This window comes from Cupressus sempervirens, chromosome 2 (genome assembly GCF_028749045.1).
Source record: "Cupressus sempervirens isolate cs-2001-9-10 chromosome 2, ASM2874904v1, whole genome shotgun sequence".
NCBI lineage: Eukaryota > Viridiplantae > Streptophyta > Pinopsida > Cupressales > Cupressaceae > Cupressus > Cupressus sempervirens.
Genome location: NC_143119.1, coordinates 741,142,995 through 741,157,809, shown reverse-complemented (window position 1 = coordinate 741,157,809; position 14,815 = coordinate 741,142,995). Strand labels below are relative to the sequence as shown.

The 14,815-nt window shown below is 33.3% G+C and overlaps 1 protein-coding gene across 1 annotated transcript; it reads right to left on the bottom strand.

Moving 5' to 3' along the window:
- Positions 1-11,146: 11,146 nt before the first annotated feature.
- On the bottom strand, positions 11,147-14,566 carry LOC149575508 (ARM repeat superfamily protein). The gene is made up of 2 exons (XM_089815259.1): positions 13,456-14,566; positions 11,147-11,879 (listed from the first exon to the last, which is right to left on the bottom strand). Exons 1-2 carry the CDS (start codon positions 14,107-14,109, stop codon positions 11,637-11,639), a joined length of 897 nt encoding a protein of 298 aa, XP_089671385.1. The 5' UTR covers positions 14,110-14,566; the 3' UTR covers positions 11,147-11,636.
- Positions 14,567-14,815: the final 249 nt, after the last annotated feature.

The following is a 14,815-nucleotide window of genomic DNA, read 5'->3' as shown; positions in this document are numbered from 1 at the left end:
TACCATGCACACTTCAAGAACTTTTTAATTAAAATATTATTTTCTTTTCTTTTCCTCCACTTTATTAATTAGTGAATTAATAATAATAATCAAAGCTCATTGTTTAAATGCAACTCCAATTTAATTATTATTAAATAAATAATTATAATAAATCAATATTAAATCTTTAATATTTTAATTATCTCTTTGTCCAACTTCTCAAATTAGACTTTTAAATTAAATCTTTTAAACTAAGTACATATTTAATTAATTTATAATTAATTAAATATCATCATATTCTAATTTCTCTTAAACCAATTTTCTAAATTAAGACTTTTAAATTAAAACACATATTTAATTAGTTTTTAAATTAATTAAATATTCTCTTACTTTAATATTTTCTTTTTAATCAAATAATATTTAATTATATGATTAACCCAAATATTACAATTAAATCATTTACCAAATAAATCACATAGCGAAATCCACATAAAAGCAACATTGCCAAAACATACCAAAACTCAAAATCAAACAACAAAAACAAAGATAAACTCATGGGTTTTAAAAAGGGTGAAAAATCAATTACGGGTCCTCCTTGCAAGACAAGTATTTAACCTATAGTTAGGATTGGACTTGAACATTATCTCCCCATTCTTAGCATTGAGTTATTGTGATAGGGCACACTCATCCTAGCAATTCAGGGAAGTCGATGCCCATACCTAAATTCTACATCAAAGACGATCATGTACATGTATATAAATATATCTAAACTAAACAAGCAATGATAGGGAGTGGTACATCGTGTAGATCCTAACTAGCAGGTGACTACGACTCCCTCCATTAACCACATCAAACCTGATAAATAAAAAGATAAAACAGACACACACACCATACACATGCAAGTATGGGGTAAGTACCATAATAATTATAAGTCAAATATCAAATGCTCATATAAAATAATGCATCGTTACGAATATGAAGTAATCATCATTAAAGCATCAACTGACATTGCTACAAAAGAAATCATATTTATTAACTACAAATCATTAAAGCATCATTAATGCACCAGTAACCATAACCATTAAACAACACATGAAATATTGTCAACTAAGTAATCATCATTGATATATCTCTAGTCCAAATTATGAAATGATATCCTTGAAACTAACACATCCATGGAATAGGCATAAAAGAGTTTGGTAAATATAATGGAAAAACAAACTATGGGTGGGCACTACGCCTTAGTACACTCATAATTATATTTCACAATAGTGGGAGACTCAACAATGTTGTTAGAAGATGACAAGGATGTACATAATCAATTATGGTTGTAAAATAGAAGGTAAGGGATTGCTATAGTTTTAGAAGTTTTTGTTGGGAGGGGCAATAAATTTATTTCCTTGATCATTAACACTCTCAAAAGAGATAACAATGGAATTGATAAGATCATGGACAATAGTTTTCACACAAAACATTTTAGTTTCATGACCAAGTTGGTAATGGTATTTACAAAAATATTAGGATCAAAGGATTTCGATAAATGTTTGGATGGATTGATTAGTTTAATGAGAGGAAATATTAATACATTAGTATTAATCAACTTCAACAATGCCTTATGAAAAGATTAAAAAAGAAGCATATAATAATGAGAAGGTTTAAAAATAAATGACAAAGGAGTCACTCCTTCGGATGTTGTTGCCAATTGAACATAAATGATGTTTGATGAAATATCGATCTTGATTAGACCTCTATATTTTTTTAAAACATAGATGATTGGAATGTGGCATCACTTTTATCAACCATTGTCATTGAAGTAAATTTCTCGAATCAACTCACTTGAAGGTGATAATTATTTCATAAAGCATAATCATATATCTAACATATTTTTGCAAATTAGAAATGAGAATACGATGAACATCAATATCAAACACAAGATAAGAAATTTGAGCATGCAAATGTCTAAATCTACCAATAAAATCAATCACTTATTCATTAACTCCTTGTTTGTAATGCATTAAATCAATTAATGTTTTTTAGGACCATTATTATTTTGGAATGATTGAATAAAATCATTATTAGATTTTTGAAATGAATCAATGGAATAAGGAGGTAATGAACACTACCACTGTAAGACTTTATCTTTAAATATTCTAGTAAATAATTTAGCCAAGATTTTATGATCATAAGAGGAGTCACTGCATAATGTTAAAAATGTTTCCACACGAGTCAAATATCTCCTTTTTTTATTAGAAGTCTCCAAATCAGGTATTCCTAGGTATTAGGAATAAAAACACAAATGATATCTAAGGAGAAAGGGGTAGCAATGTCACAAAATAAACTATTGAATTTGGATTGAGTCATGAAGAAAAATTGTTGCAAGGATGACATGGTTTCGAAAATGATATTGAAAATGGATTTAGTTAAAAGATTCATATTGAACATGTGTGAAAGATTTGGAACATTACAAAAATTGGAAAGAGCATTACAATATGAAAATAATGCATTGCTGTAAGTAGACATGGATTATAGTTGGGAAATACATGGAATGCTTGGATGAGGGACAATAGGATTAGGAATGCTTCCAAGATGAACATCTGTAAGATTAATGTTTGGATTGCATGTAGTCATGAGAGATGGAGTGTATGTAGGAACACTAGGCAAGGAATTGAGAATAGGAATATGAGTTTCAACACTAGTGTCAAATTGACTTAAACCAAGATATTGAGCACAATTTTAATAGGTTTAACATTGTTGTGAATAAGATGAGATATAACACTCGTACAATAAATCAATATCATTTTCATCATTGTGAATCAACTTCCTCAAACCTTCTATTAAGAAGATGGATGCCCTATTAGAATGTTTTTGACCTATCATTGCTCAATTTTAAAAAAATCATTGGAGAAATTTTGCAATTGGGTAGGAGACAAACTTAAGGTCTCATCATCAATATGAGAAGAGTGAGAATCTAACCTCGCAATAGTGCGTTACACTTTTTTGGACATGTTGATTTGTGCTGAAATAATACATTTTTAAGAAAATGTGATGATTTAAGCCTTGAGAAGTATCATTAGAAGGAATGAATTAAAAATGGTTAGATCAAAGCCTCTTAGATCAAATAAAATTTGATATAACCTCTCTGCTCCTCAATCATGTCTACCATGGAGTCTCCTTTGTACCTGTTTAAATGTTGATAATAAATCACTATGACTTTATATTTTGGAGGATCAAAATGAACTAATTTAACAAATCTATCTATTTGTTATGGTACTATTAAAAAAAAAAATCTTTCCAATGATTACAATGTTAATATAAATTAAGTTTATTATGACTTTGTATTTTTCAATTACACAAAGATATTTCACCATATATTAACCACTCTGTTTGACATTCATGAAAAAAAATAGAAAATGAGAGATTTTTTTTTTTTGAGAATATCCATGTGCTAGGTATTGAGGTCTTCTTTCTATCTAAAGAAATATATTCAAATTGGACAAATACATAACACATTGCAAGCTATGAAGTGAATGCATGTCAAAATTATAGTTAACTCAACTTCAAACATTAATAAAATATGAAAAACTAAGGATAGAGTCATGAAACCAATTACAATCACTACATATGGATGTTATAAAACTAAAATTGAAAGAATCAACTTGATATATATTTTAGAAAAAAATATGCTTTATGAAGTACGTGTCACTTTTTACTATACAAGTTTTAATGGGAGGATAAAAAAATTGATTCAAATAAATTCTAAGAAAAAAATTAACAATATATTTAGAATCTACAGAAAAAAAATCCTAAAAGACTCTAGTTTACTTCATCTTCCAATTTGTAATGGTATAGCAACCATATGCATTCAAGTGAAACTTTTTTAGAATGTACATTTTACTGCCCATTCAGGGAAAAATGATTAACAAACTACAGTGGGCTCACAATAAAAATAAAATAAAATAACTCTAGAAGGATTTTTAACAATAGTGAGAATGTCATTAATATTATCATCAATATTCGTAGGAAACATAAAGGGCTTGGGATCAAAAGAACCCATACTTCTATGACTTCTTACCAAAATACTTTATGTAGGACTCAATGATATGACACTCATGAGACCCAAAAAAGAGAGATATGCCCAAAAAATGCAAATAAAGGAAGAAACAAACACTCCTCATGTTTATGCAACATATATGTAATTAAGACATATATGAAACATAATTGCAAATGAAACTTGATGAAAATGATGCAACAAATATATGATAGAGACAATGCATCTAAAATAAATCCTATCACCAAAATGAAAATGAAAATGTCATGAGTTAGGTTTACCAAAAATGTATAGTAATAAATGGTTGACACCAAAAATGTATAATAATAAATGGTTGACAAGGGGTGATTAAGTTCTATTTCCTATTGCACATTAGACAGGAGAGATAACCCAACTAGCTTTAAAAGACCCAAGCGTTGAATGTGTATCTAAATTATTTCACTAATATGGATAATTGATTAGGAGGATATGATTGATTGATGCAAGATGGATGACAAAAATAGACAAAATTAAAAGTTATAGAATTTATAGTTTGAAAAAATACATACAACTTTGTATGGGTATCAGAAACATAAACTAGAAGACAACGCCAACTTGAGATTTCAATTTAATGTTATTCTAGTGGGAACTTAGGGTATTGTGTTCCTGCATTTTTTATTGAACTCAGTTGCAGACTTTTTGTAGGTTTATGAAAATTTCAATTTTGAGTTGGCACAAACTCCAAATGTTCCACAGACAAAAAAAAGAGGAAATTTTTGTGTGGAAATAAATTTTCCTTAGTCAAAACTCAGTCAAGGAATCAACCTCAAAATATAAATGAACTTGTATTAAATAAAAACTTGAAAATATGAAGTAAAGATTAGATCTACTTTGTAGATGCCTATACCTTCATAAACGAATTTTAAGATTGTGTTGTTTATGAAGATGCTTATATGTTGTTTGAATATAGTTGAATATAGTCTTTGAACCTTGAATATTGAGAAGAATAAATGGCACCATTCAAAAATGAAATGATTCGTGAATATTCCTAAAAGATCTTTAATGTTGTAATGCTTGATTGACTCCCATCTTAAAGAATAGATTGATGGATGCTTGTAGATGTAAAAAGTGTCTCTTGCTTGGTTGAGGTTTCCTCTACTTGGTCATCGTGGGAGAAAAGATTGCTATAATGGAGAAGACTACCTTCTAGGATGCTTTGGATGCTTAATAAAAGGCTTGTGAATGGTTTGGTGCAACATTGTAGGAGAGCACTTGAGTTCTTGTTTGCTTGATTATAGTTTATATCTAATGAGGAGAAGTAGGTTAATTTTATGCCTCTTACAACACTTGAAGGCTAAAAATTTGAACAAGGCCAATGAGACTTTAGAAATCCCACTAAACGAATGAGATGGGCCCCCAATTCAATTTTTTGTGAAAAAATCAAGAAAGAGGTTGGTTTGGGCAACCTCTTCTCACCAAAATAGGGGAAATTAGTTTAAGGAGTTGAGAATGTGAAGATAAGGTAGAAAATGTAGGCAGTGTGGGGTTGGATCAAGCATAACAAAAATGAAATCTCAAATACACTAAAATGAGGTTTAAGTGAGCATATGAGTGTTTACAATTTAGGATAATATAATTTGATAAAGGTGAAAATTAGGTTTTTAGAAGGCACAAATCCTTTAAAAAAGAAAAGCCAAACAATAATAAGTTCCATGGGGAGTGGAAAAATGAAAAACTTGAAAAGAGAGATCTCTCCTAGTTGACAACTATCTACTCTTAAAGACTCAAAGTAGCTCGTTAGTCCTTCACAATGAAGCCAAGTTATTCCTCAAAAGAAATTTTTAGACTCTTATCATCTAAATTAATAAATTAATACGAACTCAAGACTTGGTCCTTGATATATTATTTTTAAATAAGTGAAAAAATGGGTTTTGAAGGGACCAAAAACCTTGTGCATAATAGGTTTTGGAGGAGCCTCAAACACATCACACAAGATATTCAAGACAACCCTTTATAAGATACAAGACCAAGCCATGACTAAACTAAGACTAGGGTAGAAAAAAAGTAGACTCCTACCACTTAGAATAATTTATACATGAAAAAAGAAAAGGAAAACTTGCATATGAAAAGTCAACATGCAAAAAGAAAAACTAGAAGGAAATCCAACCCAACCCAAACAACCTTTAAGATTTACCTTTTGAACTCCCCTTATGAGATTGAAGGGTCATACCAAAGAGGATGGAGTCAATTCAAAATTGTCCTCTTTCACCGCAACCCAACCCTCTTCTACCTTAGCAGCCACATCCTACCATCAAGTCCAACATAGAAGACCTCACACCCTAAGAGAAAAGACCAACATAAGGACCCAAGAAACAACCAACAAAAAACTAAGGTGTAGGGCCAACATCAACCCAAGAGGCAACACTAGCCAAGCTTAGAACAAATGATGTTCTACCATCGACTATAGCTTTTTCACAAGCCAAAATATGCTATTCACTCTAGAAGTACCTTCAAGAGAGGAAACCTCACAATCATTATAAGGCACTCTAGCGACTACACTACCCTCATTTGGATGTGCCAAACCAAAGACACCAACCAAAGAGGAGATCACACTAACAACCAATGTCACACTAGCCACAACACAACCACTATCATGCTTCATAACAACCAAAGGAGAAGATGCAGGGTAATCTTGTGTAACCACCTAGGAGAAGTTCCTCTAAGAATAAATCTTCTCAACTATGTATTGCTCTACAAAAGCATCTTTCCACGAAGAAGATCTTTTTATTGTCTCTAGATCACATTTAACTACAACATGCATAGATTTAAAGCACCTAAAGGGGACCCCTTTGTAGTCCAAAGGTTGGATCTAGTTACCCTTAGAATAAGTGTAAACTCCGAAGGCAACCCCTTAGAAGCACCAATATCCACCAAAATGCATGCATAGATGGAGTGAAAAATATTAGAAGACCCCTCATCCACCATTAGAAAGTCCCCAAGAGCCTCGTCCACTTCCTCAAGCATTGAATGCACCCAAAGATGAAGTGGGAGGTAGGGGAGTCTAAGCCAAATTGGCATCTTGTTGAAAGTTTTAGAAGAAGGGTTGAAGTCTAGATGTCACAGTTTAACCATCAACAAGAAAAGATCATTACAACTAAAAAAAAATCATACATTATATAATGTATGTCTAGAATATTCTCAGATTTGGCTATAAAGAATCCCTTGGCCATTGGGAAAATGTGGATTGTACCAATGATGATGGGTTCCTAATGTTGGGGATGCATGCATCAAGCTCTGATAGACTAGGCCAAAAACCTCTAAATTTGTAAATCAACCCATGAGAACAACTCAGAGACAACCTGATCAATATCTATCACCAACTCTTCCTCCAAAAATAGAGCTTTGATAAAAAATGTTCATGGGAATGTGACTGGTGTGTTTGGCAACCCTGGACTGATGAGGAAGGATATTTATCTTATTAGGGGTCAAATGTAGGATATCTGGAGGGAGTTTGAGCATCTTAGTAAAATCAATAGGGGAGAGAGAATTCTGGGCCAACATCTGGATACTGACTGATCTTTTTGGTAATGTTAAACATGTTACTAATATGATTAAAAGAGTACCACCCCTAGAGGAGACAGTCAGAAATACAGACAATGTGATGAGAGATATGCATTAAAGGGTGGATAAGTTAGACAAAAGGGTCATAGGAATGGAGAACACTTTGAAAAAGATTGCAATAATGAGTTGTGGGATGATCAAGGGCCTAGTAAACAGACTAGGTAAAGTTCAAAGAAACCTGAGGCTATGGATGATAAAGAGCTTGATGAGCCAAGGGCTTCTATAGTTAAAATGAGTATTCTGGTTGACCAGGTAGTGAACCTATTGAAGACTTTCTAGCTATTTTTTTGCTGTCTTTTTTTGGTGTTTTTATCGTCTCTGTCGTATGACCCTTTGTTGGGGGCTCTTTATTTTTGGTTGTTGATGCATAGTTTCATTTGGACTTTTTATGCTTATATGCTCTACTCTTTGTAAAGGTTTCGGGTCCTGTCAAAACTTGTTTTTACTTAATCAAAACTCTTCCTCCAAAAAAATGGCAATAGACTTGGAGATAGGAAAAGGACATCTCTCAACAAATTTATTCTTAACAACCTTTAAAGAAAAAAGGATCATTCCTTCCAAATAGGGAAAACCCTAACCCCAAACACTAGTTGGAAGAGCTCTAGGAGAAGCCATTACAAGCTTAGGAGCCACAATGGTATCCCTGTCCACAAGGGTTGAAGCAAGCAAAGGGAGAGGAGGCACATTCAAAACCAAAGAGGTAATCCCATTAACAATAACAACCCAACAAGGAGAATTGCCAAATAACCACACTTTATCACACGAGAAGGAACCTACAACACAAGAGAAGAGGAGGACATGGCAAGGGGAATCTTCCTCCAAATGACACCAAACAGAGAAAATTGTAGGCTCTAAAGTTAAACACCCCTCATCCTTGGAACAAAGGTTCACCACATTGGACAACACATTAACAAGGGATGAATAACCAATGACCCTAGCCCTAGAACAAGGAGAGCAATTGTCACCAACAACAATCATTACAAGCAAAGATGAAGCCCTAACACATTTGAACAATATCTTTTGTTGAAAGGATAAACACCCTTGATATTTTGTTACTTGCCATGTTATTGTTGAGATTATAAGTAGTGGCTTATCTTAGATGAAAACTCATAATCCTATCCAAATAAAGTTAACGCCATTTTGTAATGACATGCCTACACGACATGGTGTCTTATCGCATTGTACGACTACACTACTCAATTTGTTATCACATAAAACATCATACCATATTTGATCACATTAGTTACATCATATCAAGATTTATCAAAGTGCCACATTGCATCCTCAAAGTGCCACATTGCATCCAGTTGTACCACATCACTACATCACACAAACAATTAATCATTTTTTTTTGCATTGCATGAATTTTTTGCCAATTTTTTAAAAATAAGTAGAATCTCCTCTCTTTTTCATTTTTAAAATTTATTTTTTGGTAGTAGATAAGAGTATCCTCTGTTTTTTTAATCTCATGTGGAAGATGCCACTCATTGCATATTTTTGAGTTATTTTGTAGGTTTTGATGGAGCACTTGTACAAAGAACAAGATTACAAATTTTTCAAATGATCTACTATTTTATATAAATTAATATTATATTATGAGTATAAATATCTTTTATGTTGACCAAGAATGGTTAGATACTTTGAAATGCAAACTCGTGATAGATGCACCCATCAAATTGTGAGCAATCTAATGGTGAAATTAACAAATGACTATATGGTTTCCCATTTAATCTTATGACTAGCTTTATTTGAATGCATTGATGCAATAAATACTAGCAATGGCATAATGAGTTTGGCTCATGGATTATTATATTCATCTTCATTTTATCTCTTTACAATTATTTCCATATATTTTTTGTCTACTCATCCCCATATTATCTCAAATGACACTTATTTCCATACATTCACTCCCTAACTCTAGATTACCACACCTTGTTCTTATAGTTCATTTATGTATGACTTGGTATTTACTCAAGTCAATCTTAAGGAATGAATCCCAAGACTTAATTAGAATTCAAACTTTTGCTTCCTTTCTACTAGTTGTTATAAGCTAACATAAAATAGATTCTATGACACACTTTGCTATGTCATGTAATACCATACAATGTTCAATATACACTTAATCTCATAAGATAGATTGTTAATGTGAAACTCAATTATAAGAAGCAATAAACTTAAATCAAATCTACACATTATATAGTCCATAAGTATTATTTGCAAATGTTGTCTTTGATCTTTTTTAATATTGCTAACTTGATCCTCCAAAAAAAACAATCTAGGACAATTCATTCACTTATTGAATTAGTAAGTTACTCAATGGTGTTCTTTTAACACCATATTATTATGTTCAAATACCTAGAAGGCTAATGGAAATAGGTTCTCAAATGCATTCAATGTGCACTTGATTTTACAAGATGGATTATTAGACCACACTTCAATTATATAGAATAATGAAGGAACCAAAATTACACCATCATATTTTCTTTTAGTGTCATTTAAAAAAATATATATTCAATTTTTTATTTTTTATTTGTCTTGAGTTTTACCTCATTTTGAAATTTTTGTTTATTTTATTAAAAGCTCAAATTATTTTAATTTCATTCTCTATATTTAATATTTTATGATCTAGTTTTTGACTTTTTGAATGTCTTTTAAATGGTGGGTTTCTGTTTTAACATTTTTGTTTCCTTTTTTTTTCTTGTATTTGATATAGTTGCTGCTAGTCCTATTTCTTAAGTTTACATTTTGATTAATTATTTATATTCTTTTGAATGTTTTTTTAAAATAGAGCACCATTTAAAAATATTTGAACTAATACTTGACTTTAGTTTGTACTCATTTATGACTCTTTTCTTGTTAATCTTATCTCAAGTCATTACATTGTCCTCCTTGCTTCTTTTCTTTTTCGTCTTTTAATAGTCTTTTATTCTTTCTTGCTGGTTGAAGTTTATTCTCTTCAGCTAGTACTTTTAATTTTGCTTTTATCACAACAATTTTATTTTCCTATAGTCTATTTCCTTCTTAATTAATTCATTGTCTCTCCATTAGTACACAACTTTTATCCTACGACCCTCTTTCTATGATGGGTCACTGAATGGGATCCAAAATTTCAATGAAAAGGTCAAAAGTATACACAATATTTATCTTTAAAAATATTATTCTAAATTAAGAACATTTTTCTCTACCTTACAGGTTGTTTAATTCTAGTAAATGTTATTAAAATCTTTCATTAATTATTTTCTTTAATTTGCTTATGCCTCTACAATTTCTTAACTCCGACAATTTCTATCTGTTGCTCTCACGAATGAAGATGAAGTGATGCAACTACAGGCACTCAACCAGTGACAACCATTACAACAATCTGAATCACATATCAACCTTCTTGATATGACAAACTTATCAAACATTTGTATGTTTGAATGACGAACATGCCTAATCCTAATACTGAAAAACTGCAAATACCCCAACCAGTCAACCTTGGATTGCAAAACAAATGAATATTGAACAAGGAGAGATTAATTCGAGTAAATCTATACCACCACTGACCTCTGGAGCTGGCACTGTATTGAAATAATTTGGTAGCATATCAAAATCTGACCATATAATTTACAACTGGAATGTTACAATTGTGGCCATCCTGACATTGATTTGAAACATGAGAGAGATAATAGTAATCAGAGAAAGGATTACTTGCAGGGTGCTCCATCGAAAAAGGCTTGTTACTTGATTCCCACAATTACAATTACATTATCAATGACAATGCACAGTCAAGCAAGAGTCTCTGAAAAGACCTTTGTGATCCATACACTGCATCTTTTTTCTCCACGAAAGTGCTCAGAAAACACACCACATTAGAGTGAACAAGTACAAGTGAAGAAACGCAATCTTCCATAATTCAATTGCTACCAAAGGAGATGATGAAACACTGAATCCAGGTTTCACTAGAAATACAAAATAACAATTTACAAAATGAATATGGCGAATCAAAGATGAACACCTTCCATTGAGTTCAAAAATCTGCACTCATGGGCCGCCTTTCACGGTTACCCAAAAGTTTCAAAAGGTTGCTCACTTTGCTCTTACATCGTGGCGTTCCCGTGTTAAGCAAGTCACTGAGAAGAGGCACAGCTGTTTCCGTGTCCAAGATATCAACCACAACACATTCCCCACCACATTGTACCAAATTTAGCAATGCAGAAGACACATTTTCTTGTGCCCTGGGCGATCCTGTGTCCAACAGATCCAATAAAACCTGAATTCCAACAAAGATATTAAGTTAAATACCTCTCAGGAGAAAGGGCACAAAATGCTAATTATGCTGACTTTTTTCGGAATGAAAGTTACTCTATATAATAAACCTGCTGAAGAATTAATAAAACTATTTTAGAAAGAGAGCTACTCTGTAGAATGCCTATCTCCAAACAGCCAAAGAATAAATCAACATATTTTTTAACAAAAATTGCATGAAAACACACGATGGATCTGACATTTCAGTCCTTCTGTGTAGCTCCCATCATTGGAGCAAGTTGTGGAGGAAAATTACAATTCAGCTCCATGTGTAGATAACTACTTGGGAGCTCTGTATCTGCTCCACAGTCATTATAGTTTACCCATGTTAACATAGTATCTTTTGTTTGAAGAATTCTAATTATTGTGTGGTATCATTATCAAGATTCAATTGCATAAATTTATTGATCCACGCTGCATGAGCAGTTCACTAGAACTTATCTCTCATTAAAATGAATGAAACACTTAAACACTCATTGCATCTAAGTCATGCACACAGAAGTGAACCATTAAATCTTCTCTAGCGATCCTACTTATCAATTCTAATTATATCAAGAAGCATAACAATAGTGACAGCAAAGGTGGAACGAATGTTTTCACAAAACTTATTAAAAAACCAACATAAAAATATAATACAATAACAATAAAAACTAATACACAACCAACATATAAAGATAATTAGACTAACAGCTTATCTTTAAAAATAAAGATAATTAGACTAACAGCTTATCTTTAATAAAAAATCTCCGTAAAAGGTATAAAGAAATTATTCTCTAGACTAGGCACCTCGAAAATGATAGCTCACATGATAGTATATAATCGGAAATCATCAGTCCTCATACTGTTTGCATACAAACATGTAGCTCAGATATGACTTCCACATTCATTACAATCCCAAACCAAGTCGGGCACATTGAGAACTTCTGCCCAAACAAACTCAGCTGAAGCCAGCAAATTTCTCATTTATTTTTTAACATTGCGGATGAATGAGAGATGTTGACTACAAAATGGAGTTTCCAAGAACATGGATTACATAAATTCACAGGAGATTAAAGGGGCTCCTAATTGATGGAGTTTGAATCGTGGCTCTAAAAATGGGTTCATCTTTTGTTTCAACCCAAATTTCCTTAAGCTAATAATCTCCTGAAAAGGGATAGTGAAAATTGTGAAATCAAAAATCAAAATACACGAGTTTTATATTCTTAAATATGTTTCAGATCATATTTAGTTCAAGTAATTTTCAACGATATACTATCCGAGAGAAAAAAGTGTGATCCAAAACAAGAGCTATCTTGAAAATATGCTATTCCATTCCATTTTAAAGCACGATGAGCATTCCGTCCTCAGTTTGATCAAGGTATTCGGAAAATTTAAAAATCCAAATCCTCAAATTATCCGATTACATTACAGTGGATTACCAAACCTTAAAATTATAAACAGCTTTCTAATCCTCACAAACTGTGGAAAACCTATGCTGAAAAACCTCATTTCATTACTACGAATCACAGGAGAAAAGAGAAAAAGGAAACAAAAAGCCTCACCTGAACTCCGAAAACCTTCTGAAACCCTTGTGCGCTCTCACTGCACCCTGCAACCTGCGCAAGAACAGCCGTCGCGTCCTCCACTAGTCCCATAGACGAATTCATCACCAGCGAAAAGAGCACGGCTACAACACCGGCAGACACCATTTTAGGTCTATTCAAGGGGTGAAGCGCCAAATGAAAGAGGGCTTTTAGGGCATCCTTGGTACACTTAGGGTTCCCCATCCGAATAAGATCCAAAAGCCCTCTCACAACTCCCGCCTTGTCCCCAAAAATGGCCCTGTAATTCTCCACGGCATTCAGGCTGAAGATCAGCGCGGCCGCGTTCTGCTTCGCCTCCATGCTCTGCCCTAATTTGAGAACATGCACGATCGCATCTAGGGCCCCGCGGGTGGACATGATTGCCTCCTTGTTGGGTCCATAGATCGACAGATTCAGCAGCGCCGTTATGCAATTCACTTGCAGCTCCGTCTCTGTGGAGTAGAGCAGATCCACAAGGGAAGATACAGCGCCCGCCCCAGCTATGCACCCCCGATTCTCATCATCTCTCCGCGCCAAAAGCCTCAGCTCGCGGGCCGCCTGCTTTTGGGTTTCTTCTGAAACGGATTTCAGCCTGTTCACCAGCGACTGCGCCGTCATTCTCCTCACCTCCATTGCGCAGGCAAAATCTTCTTATTCTTCTTCTCTGTACGGCTTTTCAGTAAAGATAAATGCTTTGAATTACATGTTGTCCGAATTCAGGGCATTTAAATCACGCCCTTGATTTAAGCTACAGGTGGCGCAAGAATTCAACGGAAATTCATGTTCGGCGATCGACTCGTGGGAAGAACCGGTTCAAAAGTGGAAATTGAATTCAACGGGGATGCTCACGAAGCATTAATGGCGTGCACACTTGATCACAATCCGATGCCCAGGTGCTTGGATTTAGTCCAAGCCATTGTTGTTGGTTATTGGAGGCGCTTTAATGACTATTTGGGCAGTTAAGGAATAGCACGAATCTCATCATAGTCAAAGGTGGGCCTCGTTGATGATTTGGTTGCGTAATTAATATTTGACCTACCTCGTTGTTTTTGTGGGCCATTGAATCTGTTTTTGACAGTCCATTATCCATAAAAAAGAATTCCAAAACAAGCTGGATATATATAGAGAGGTAGGCCTATCTATTTTATTCCAAGGGTTTGGGACATGACTATTTTTTTTTGACAAAGTCTTAGAGTCTTGCACTTGCCAAGATCTATAGTGGGTTCATTTGGAGCCATTCAACTTCAACAATTGTATATGTATGAAGGTTCAGAATACACATGTGACAATTTGACAAGGATACAAAGTTCATAAGCACACAAGTCAATCGAGGGGGAGC

Coding starts and splice junctions, on each gene's coding strand:
- LOC149575508 (XM_089815259.1), bottom strand. CDS start 14,109: ATGGAGGTGAGGAGAATGACGGCGCAGTCGCTGGTGAACAGGCTGAAA. Junction 11,880..13,455: donor AGAAGGTTTTCGGAGTTCAG/GTGAGGCTTTTT, acceptor GTTGGAATTCAG/GTTTTATTGGATCTGTTGGA.